The 10,063-nt window shown below is 43.3% G+C and overlaps 1 protein-coding gene across 1 annotated transcript; it reads right to left on the bottom strand.

Moving 5' to 3' along the window:
* Nucleotides 1-764: 764 nt before the first annotated feature.
* Nucleotides 765-1,466, bottom strand: TMEM215 (transmembrane protein 215). Its single transcript, XM_006863022.1, has one exon. The coding sequence runs from the start codon at nucleotides 1,464-1,466 to the stop codon at nucleotides 765-767; it is 702 nt and encodes a 233-aa protein (XP_006863084.1).
* Nucleotides 1,467-10,063: the final 8,597 nt, after the last annotated feature.

The following is a 10,063-nucleotide window of genomic DNA, read 5'->3' as shown; positions in this document are numbered from 1 at the left end:
ATTATACATGAATGATAGTTATTGTTAAAAACAAACAAACAAACACTTCTGATAACGAAGACTCAGTAAATCAATTTAAACGAAGAGTTTAAGAAGTAATATAGCCATCTAAAAATGGTTAATCATTCTGTGTAGCTGATCACACTTTAATTTGAAGTTCCCAGTTTTGACACAGTGCCATAACTCAATTACATAATTCAGCTGTCTTTAACTCCCCCCTCTCCAAAGCTCATCCTTCCTAAGAAGAGATATACATGTTCTTTCTGTCTTGATATGTTCTTTAAGCAAAGATCAAGTGTGAAAATCTTTTCACCAGGCAAACATCATTTCACATATATTTAAAAAATTTTGATATTTTTTTTCTTTTCATTTCTTCATCCCTATGGCTAGCCCCTGTATGCTTTGACACCTAATAGCTGAAGTTCATTCTACATTTATTTTGCTTTTGGCAGGTGCTGGATAGCACTTTTTGGGTTATTTCACAAAACATTCAACATTTAAATTGATAAAAAGCTCTTGGAATTCCTATTCCTTTTCTACCCACTGCCTGTTATAGTGTTCCTGACCCTCCTCATCCTTCCCTAAAATGTGTCCCCAGCATGCCTATTTACATGGCTTCCAGGCACTCACTGGGGGTTTGCACATCCATCACATACCAGACCAATTTCTAACTGTGCCGGGCTGTTGGAGCAAGGCAGTTTCCTTCCATTAGGTGCTGGGTGTAGTCATATTTCTATCAACACAAGGACCCTTGTATGCAAAGTTTAGACTATTGTCTCATGGTCCCACCTGCCTTGGCTCTGATTGATATAACAACAGTATCTGTCATAGGGGCTCTTTTGCTTGTAGGAGCAAACGATGATACTGTCCTGCGGCACAAAGAAAATACTGTCCTCAGGCTCAGGGCAGTCGGACCTGTCCCAGGCTGAGCACTTGGCCTCCAAGGCACTGTAGGCGAGGGAACTGGCGGAAGGGCAATAGCCGTCCAGGTATCTGGACGTCTCCTGATGGGCGCTCTGGACCAGGCTCTGACATTCTCCTTCCTCTTTGGGTGTGGGGATGGTGATGGAGCTGGCGGTCACTTCGACCTGCCCCTGAGGGGGAGGCTTCCCCCTGAGGCCCGCCATCTTAGCCAGTTCATCCGAGCTCCCTTTTCCTGACTCCAGGTCTGAAGGGGTCCTCAGCAGTTCCACCACCTCCTTGTCCTTGGGTTTCCGGAAGCAGGGCAGTTTTCGGACCCAGAGCAGCTCATTCTCAGGCCACTTGGTGCACCCCTCGGTTTTCCTGGCCAGGGCAATGGCCGCGATGCCCGGTAGGCAGATGGCCGGCCCGATGGCCAGGAGAGGGATGTTGCCCAATGTCTCCCCTTTCATCCCAGAAACCGTGAACATGAAGCCAAAGACCAGGAAGACACTGACCAGGGCCACCACCAGCCCAGTCCTCGGGTTAATGTCATCGGGCCGCATCTTTCACTCCATCCAGGTTGGGGGCAGCGTTCCTTCTGTCAGAGCTGAAATCACAGTGGGTTAAAAACCAAAACAAAAAAACCAAGTTAAGTTCCTTCTCACCAACTCGGTTTCTCTCTGTCGGTCTTGGTTCCTGTCTCTCTCTTTTTGCTCTTCTCTCAATCTCTCTCCCCACTTTCTCTTTCTCACTATTTCAACCTCTATTTCGCACATAAACCTTCACCCACTGGGGTCACCGAGGTACCTGAAATTTCCTGCTGTCTTCAGGGTGCAAGGACAGAAGACAGTCTGAGTCCCCTTAGAAACCCACACAGCAGCTGCCCCTCGGCTCGCTCTCTGGTTTCTGGGCTGAAAGCCTGGCTCTCCCCACGGTCTCTGCATCCAGAAGACGGGACGTGGGCGCGTGTAGTTCCCCGCAGCGCCCGTCGGTCCCGGGCAGCCGGAGCGGGCGCTGGAGAAGGAAGAACTCAGTCTGGGAAGAGGGAACGTGGAGCGCGATCCTGGCCCTGTTACATCACATCCAGAGCCAGCTTAGTTACAAACACGGGCGCGCGGGGGCGACAGGGGCTCAGACCCCGAGGAGAGGCCACCAGGGCGGAAGGGGCTGCCCGGGGTTTGCCCAGGGGTGCATCGGTCAGTGGGGGTCCCGGATGCCCGAGAGGGCGGCGCAGGGCGCGGGACCCTCTCCAGAGCGGATGAAGAGTCTGGAACGTAAGACTGCCGCTGGAGGAGACCCGGACCCAGGTCAGGTTGCCCGCAGGACAGCGGTTGAAACGTTGGAGCCTGGGCTCCAGGTGCGAGGGACAGACGTGCCAACTGGGGGCGTCCCTCGTGAGCCGACCCGTTCTCCTCCACTTACAATCTGGGAGATACGCACCGTTCAGACAGTGGCTTCCAGGGACGCTTCCCTCAACCCTGCAGCTCTTGGGGCGCAGATCGCTGCACCCCTCGAGGGGCCCTGGTCGCGGACCGCTCTTGGTTCCGGCTCCGTTGGGCAGTAGCTACGCGCACAAGCGCCTTTGCAGCGAAGGCAGTAGAGCTCCGGAACGCACGGACTTGCGCCCAGGTGGAGTCAGTAGCAAGAGGTGGACTCTGGCCTTGACCCGGGTCTTGGGGGTGTGGGGGGTGTCATCCAAGACGCTACCCCTGCTGGCCTTCCAGCTCCGAACTCGAGAGGAACCCTAATTACACTCCCCCACAGCTGCGGGGGCCAGCCTAGGGAGTCGGGGAGAGGAGGAAAGGTTTCCCGCCTTGTATCCCCCACTCCCACCTCTAGGAGAAGGAGGGGCCTTACGTAGCGGAGTCAAACCCACCACTCCACCAGGCAGCATCGGTTTTGAGCGATTCTCTTCTTCACTGAAGCTCACCTGGAGAACCTTCTCCTTTCCTTTTTCTTTTCTCACAGCGGGGGATGGATTCCTCTGGCCCCAGGGGCAAGACCCAGGTTCTTGAACAAATCTGTGCATTTAGGCTAGAGCGGGAATCACTTGGGACGACAGCAGGGATATCTTCTTTCAGGTTAAGGTGGAAGAACTTAACATCCCACAAACCCTCCTTCCCCACTTAAACCAGCTGTGTTCCTGGGCAGCTGGCTTCACCTCTCTGAGAATCAAGTTGACTCATCTGTAAACAGAGAACATTAGTACCAAATACATAGGGGGAAGAGTGAAGATTGAATCAATTAAAATTTCCTGGCACAATGCTTGGTAGGTACATGGTCCTTGTTCAAAAAATGGTGGAAATATATCAATTCATAGTGAGTCATCTGAATACCTGACCTAAGCCATGGTATTTTTATTAGTCTTATATGCATGAAAGTTGGACAATGAATAAGGAGGAGTGGTAGAAAAATTGATGCATTTGAGTTATGGAGTTGGAATAGAATATTAAAAGTACTATGGACTGCCAAAAAACAAACAGATAGATATGTGTTGGAAGAAGTATAGTCAGAATCCTACTTAGAAACCAGAATGGCCGGACTTCGTTTCTCAGACGTAAGACAGATTATCAGGAGGGACCAATCTCTGGAGAAGGACATCATGCTTGGTAAAGTGAAGGGTCAGAGAAAAAGACCCCCAACAAGATGGGTTGGGACAATGGCAGCCACAATGGGCTCAAGTGTGGCAATGATTGTGAGGTTGGCCCAGGATCGGGCAGTGCGTAAAGTCTCTTTGAGTTGGTACTTACTCAATTGCACCTAACAACACCACCACCACCAAAAGGCCAATCAACCAACCAAAAAAATCCAGTTGTCGAGTGATTCAGACTCATGATGATCCCACGTGGACTGATAGAACTGTGCGCTATTTGGCTTCCTGTAGCTGCATTTTCCATAATGTTCTCAGTGGTGGATTTTTTTGGAAGTAGGTTGTCAGGCCTTTCTTTCCAGGTAACTCTGGATGGGCTCCAACAATACAACACTCTTGCGTTTTGTTGCTTTTACAAACACCATTCTATCCTGGTTTTCCTCCAATCTCCCTGCCACTCTTTTGTGCTGCTTTATAAACTCTATTTTATTTTTAACAACCCCTTTTTGGTCGGTGCTGTCTAGTCCGTTCTAGCTCACAGCGAGCCTGCATAGGGTTTCCCAGGCAGTAAATTTTTACAGGAGTAGAAAGCCTCATGTTTCTCCTGCAGAACGGCTGGTAGTTTTGAAATGCTGATCTTGAAATTAGCAGGCTGACTTGTAACCACTACCAGAGCTCCTTAACAACCCCCTTAGCAATCCTATATAGGGTTTCCGAGGAGCGGCTGGTGGGTTTGAACCACTGACCTTGTGGTTCAAACTGACCTTGTGGTCCAGTGCATTTTCCTGCAGCGCCACACCAGAACTCCTTAGGCATTGATAATTTTTGTTATCCCACTTCCTGTTTCCTCCTCTCCTCTCTTCTTCCTCGTCTTGTAATAGTTTCAAATACCAACTGTATAGGCTGATGAATCCTAAATTTCTCTCTCTAGACTTGTCTTTTTCCCTTAGCCCAAGAGCTATACTATCCAATTATCTGTTTAATATCTCTATCTGTATGGCATATCGATACCTCAAACTGCAAGCTACATTGAATTCATCATATTTCCTCCAACCAAGCCCTTTTCAAGTGGCCCTTTTATCCTCCCATTTTTCCAATTGAAGAACCTGGGAATTGTCTTCTACCCGTTCCGCTCCCTAACTAAATAGACCCCAAACCTTGCTCAAATCATTGCAGCTTTACTTCCTACACCCCTTGATAATCCCTTAGGCAAAGCATTTTTGCATGTCTTGATTTCAATTTCCTGTGAAATAAACATGTAGATGAGGAACTAGCTGAGGTCCAATTCAGCTCGAATATTCATGATTCTCTGCAGTCACTTCTGCTGGGATAGTGGAGGTCAGTGTTGTGCAGGTGCTCTGACAATGGTATTGGAAATCAAGTTAAGTCCTAAAGAAACAAGTTACTCATTCTTGTACAGTCATCTAATTCCATTCTGATTTTTAAGCCATGCACTTCATCTACTTAGATTTCAGATAAGTTCTGTGCATAAAACCACAGGAAACTTCAATTACTGTTTAATTATAAGCCTCATTCTCAAAGCAGTTCCTTCTTGGAAGCAAATTTCTGATGGTCTTTGAACAGCAGGTATACTTGCCCAAGTCAGAAACAAAAGTAGGTGGGGGTGGGATATATCACTCAGGGCCACACTACTTAGAGACAGATTACTTAGAGACAGATAAGACATTACCAGTATTCAATTTCTTGTCTGTACAGGTTGATAGCACTGGGATTTAAAAACTTTAAGCAATTCTTGCACTGCTGTAAGCCTATAGAGTAATGTTCAAAACCTTTTCATTAGAAAAGAAAGGAAATTCAGATTGGAATGAGGCTTTGACATGTGGGTGTTTTGAGAAGGAAATACAAAACATTTTATTTCTGAAGTTATAGGAATCATGAGATGCTAGAATTTGAAGGTAACTTATAGAATATTTACTTCAACCCTCCTAATTGTACAGATGAAATTTAGAAATGTTTCATTCATTCACTATTACTTTAATGCTTATTATATAATTGGCACTATGTTAGGTGCTAGGCGTTGAAGTAACACAAGACATGCTATGATGTGCCTTTATAAAACTCACAATCACAGAGCAAGTAATGGGTACCAGTCAGGATAAGACAGATTATGCTGTGGTAACGTAAGACCCCAACTCTCAATGGCTATGTAAAGCATGTCTATGAAAGGGTTTCCAAAAGTTCTTGTAAAAATTCCATTTTTCCCATAAACTTTTTGTAACCCCCTCATATTATGAGTTAGCTGCAGCCCTGCTCCTTGTCATCTTCACCCTAGAATGCAGGCTGACAGAGCAGTCTCCATTTGGAAAATGCCAGTCTTGTAGCAGAGGCACAAGAAAGGAGGGCAAAGCTTATGCTGGTCATGAAAGCTTATACCCTGGACTTTCTCATCACCCCTATCTTGACGGTTCCTCCTTCTTCTACTTCCTTCCTTGTCCAGCTAAGCTAACCAACATGCTGTAATAGGCTATTAGAGTCTTTGGAACCCTGAAATTGTGACAGAAAAATATTTTGTAGTTGTTGCCTCTGAGACTGGACGCTTCACATTGTGCTGGGGAGATTATCTGGCATCAAAGACCTTATTCCCTGGTGTGGGATCAGTTCCTTCCTGGTTTGACAACAGAAACAGATATGCTCAGAAATAGTGTGATGACCAAACAAAGCTCTGCCTGTTTAAGCCTGGTTCTTCTTTGGACTTTTCATTTCTGTATCTTTCAGTTTGAATTTTCAGCTTTGGGGTCTGGAAATCTATAAGTCTACTTTTTCTCTGTATTGGGGATGCTCTTTTGGTTGCAGTCCAGAAACTCATCGGAGCTAGTCTAAGTCAAGAAAATTAAAAGAGGACTTAACACAATGGTTCTGGAAATTTCCAGAGAATTCAAGGTAAGGGATGCAATTGAGCCTCTGGAAAAAGGTAGAACCAGAGATTCAAATACTACCAGGTCATCCACTCTGGTGATCATTTCTCTTCTCTCTGGGTTTGTTTCATTCTTTTTTTATTTTCTACTAAACTGAAAGATTGGAAGTTGAGTACACCCAGAAAAAAGGCCAGATGATCTACTTCTGAAAAATTGTTGTTCTTATTGTCAAGTGCTGTTGAGTCAGTTCCAACTCATGTCTTGTTAGGTGTTATGGAGTTGGTTCCAACTCATAGAGACTGCGTGCAACAGAATGAAACACTGCCTGGTCCTGTGTCACCCTCACAATTGTTATGTTTGAGCCCATTGTTGCTGCCACTGTGTTAGTCCATCTTGTTGGAGGTCTTCCTCTTTTTCTTTGATCCTCCATTTTACCAAGCATGATGTCCTTCTCCAAAGGTTGGTCCCTCCTGATATGTCCAAAATATAAGAGAAGAAATCCTGCCATTATCTTCTAAGGAACATTCTGGTTGTACTTCTTCCAACACAGATTTGTGTGTTCTTCTGGCAGTCCATGGTACTTTGAATATTCTTCTCTAACACCATTACTCAAATGCATCAATTCTTCTGTGGTCTTCCTTATTAATTGTCCAACTTTCCCATACTTAAGAGGCTATTAAAAATGCCATGACTTGGGTCAGGTGCATCTTAGTCCTCAAACTGACATCTTTGCTCTTTAACACTTTAAAGATGTCTTGTGCAGCAGATTTGCCTCATGTACAATTTCATTTGATTTCTTGACTGTTGCTTCCATGAGTGTTGACAATGGATCCAAGCAAAATAAAGTCTCTGAAAAACTCAGTCTTTTCTCCATTATCATGATATGATTTATTGGTCCAGTGGTGAAGATTTTTCTTTACATTGAAGTGCAACCCATACTGAACACTGTGGTCTTTGATCTTCATCAGTAAATATTTTAAATCCTCTTCACTTTCAGCAAGCAAGGTCATTTCATCTGCATATCACAGGCTGTTAATGAGTCTTTCTGCAATCCTGATACCACTTTTTTCTTCATATATAATCCAGCTTCTTGAATTCTTTGCTCAGCATACAGATTGAATAGGTATGATAAAAGAATACAACACACACCTAACACACACCTTTCCTGCTTTAAACCATTCAGTGTCCCCTTGCTCTATTTTAATAACTGCCTCTTGGTTTATGTATAACTTCCTCGTGAGCACAATGAAGTGTTCTGGAATACCCATTCTTTGCAATGTTATCCATAGCTTGTTATGAATCACACTGTCTAAAGCCTTTGCACAGTTAATAAAGCACAGGTAAACATCTTTTTGGTATTCTCTACTTTCAGCTAAAATTCATCTGACATCAACATCGAAGTTGTCAAAGACTTCATTTGTTTGTATCCACTATCAACACTCATGGAGACAGGAATCAAGAAATACAATGATGTATTACACTAGGCAAATCTCCTGCATAAGATTTCTCTAAAGTGTTCAAGAACAAAGATGTCAGTTTGAGGACTAAGGTGCACCTGACCCAAGTCATGGTATTTTCAATAGCCTCATATGTATTTCATAGTTGGACAATAAATAGGGAAGACTGTAGAATTATTGATGTTATGGTGTTGGAGAAGAATATTAAAAGTACCATGGATTGCCAGAAAAAAAAACAAATCTGTATTGGAAAAAGCACAGCCATAATGCTCCTTCAAAGGCAGGATGGTGTGACTTTGTCGGTCATACTTTTGCCATGTTATCAGGAGGGATCAGTCCCTGGAGAAGAACATCATGCTTGATAAAGTGGAGGGTCAACAAAAAAGAGGAAGAACCCCAATGAGTGGCAGCAGCAAGGGCCTCAAGTGTGACAACGGTTGTAAGGATGGTGCAGGACTGGACAGTGTTTCATTCTGTTGTTCATAGGATCACTGTGAGGCAGAACTGACTTGATGGCTCCTAACAACAACAACAACAATACCTTACATTACTTATAGATGTTATCTCTTAATAGGGGAGATGGCTTTTATAATTTTTTTCCTTTCCTGTGCTAGACATACCTTAATTTAGAGATATGGATTCTGCTCTCAATGAACTTATACTCTAGAAGGATGCTGAGTGGAACATGTATTTTGCATATTGGCATCTCAGCCCCCAGCAAATCACCCCATCCTTTTCCTCTAGGCACTACTCCCTACCATCCCTATTGTTATCGCAAACAAGTTCCTGGAAAACATGTTATTGAAAAAAAAAAAAAAAAGACACAGTCACATATTATAATGAAATGTGCAAAGACCTGGAGTTAGAAAATCAAAAGGGAAGGACAAGATTAGCATTTCTCAAGCTGAAAGAATGAAAGAAAATAAATCAAGTCTCAGATTGAAATATTGAAGAATTCTGTGGGCAAAATATTAAGTGAACAGGAAGCATGAAGAGCAGATAGAGGGAATACACAGAGTCTCCGTACCAAAAAATTGGCTAATGTTCAATCATATCACAAGGTACCACATGATCAAGAACTGATGATACTGAGGGAAATGGTCCAAACTACACTGAAAGCATTAGTGAAAAACAAGGCTTCAGAAATTTATGGAATACAAAGTGAAATGTTTCAACAAACTGATGCAGCACTGAAGACTCTCACTCATCTATGTCAAGAAAGTTGGTAGACAGCTAGTTATCTGACCAATCAATTTGAAGAGATCCATATTTGTATCACTGTCAAAGAAGGGTGACTCAATGGAATGTGAAAATAATTGAACAATATTATTATCACATGCTAGTAAAATTTTGTTGAAGATAATTCAAAACTGCTTGCAACAGGAACTGGTTGCTGCCAGAATTTCTACCATGCCAAAAATTCAAGCTGGAGTCATAAGAGGATGTGGAACAAGGGCTATCATTACTGACATCAGATAGATCTTAACTGAAAGCAGAGATACCAGAAAGATTTTTACTTGTACTTCATTGACTATGGAAAGACATTTGGCTGTGTGGATCATAACAAACTATGGATAGCATGTCAAAGAATGGGTATTCCAGAACCTTCATTGAATTCATAAGGAACGTATACATAGATCAAGAGACAGTCATTTGAATAGACAATGGGATACTGAATAGTTTCAAATCAGAAAAGGTATATGCTAAGGTTGTATTCTTTCACTATACTTATTCAACCTGTATGCTGAGCAAATAATAATAATCCAAGATGGACTATATGACGAAAAACATGCATCAGGATTGGAGGAAAATCATTAAGAACCTGTGATATGTAGATGACCCAGCCTAGCTTGCTGGATGTAAAGAGGGCTTGAAATGCTTACTGATGAAGATCAAAGACCACAGCCTTCAGCATGCATTGCACCTCAGTGTAAAGAAAATGAAAATCCTCACCACTGAACCAATAAACAGCATCACAATAAATGGAGAAAAGATTGAAGTTGTCAGAGACTTCATTTTGTTTGGCTTAAAGGATGTATTGCATTAGGCGAATCTACCACAAAAGACCATTTTGAAGTGTTCAAAAGTAAAGATGTCTGTTTGAGGGCTAAGATGTGCCTGACTCAAGGCATGGTATTTTCAGTCACCTCATATACATGTGAAAGCTGGACAATGAATATGGAAAACCAAGGAATCATTCATTTGAATTATGGTGTTAGTGATGAATATCGAAAATA

This window comes from Chrysochloris asiatica, unplaced genomic scaffold (genome assembly GCF_000296735.1).
Source record: "Chrysochloris asiatica unplaced genomic scaffold, ChrAsi1.0 scaffold00053, whole genome shotgun sequence".
Lineage (NCBI taxonomy): Eukaryota > Metazoa > Chordata > Mammalia > Afrosoricida > Chrysochloridae > Chrysochloris > Chrysochloris asiatica.
Note: the sequence above shows the minus strand (reverse complement) of the source record. Positions and strands in the feature narration are given on the sequence as shown.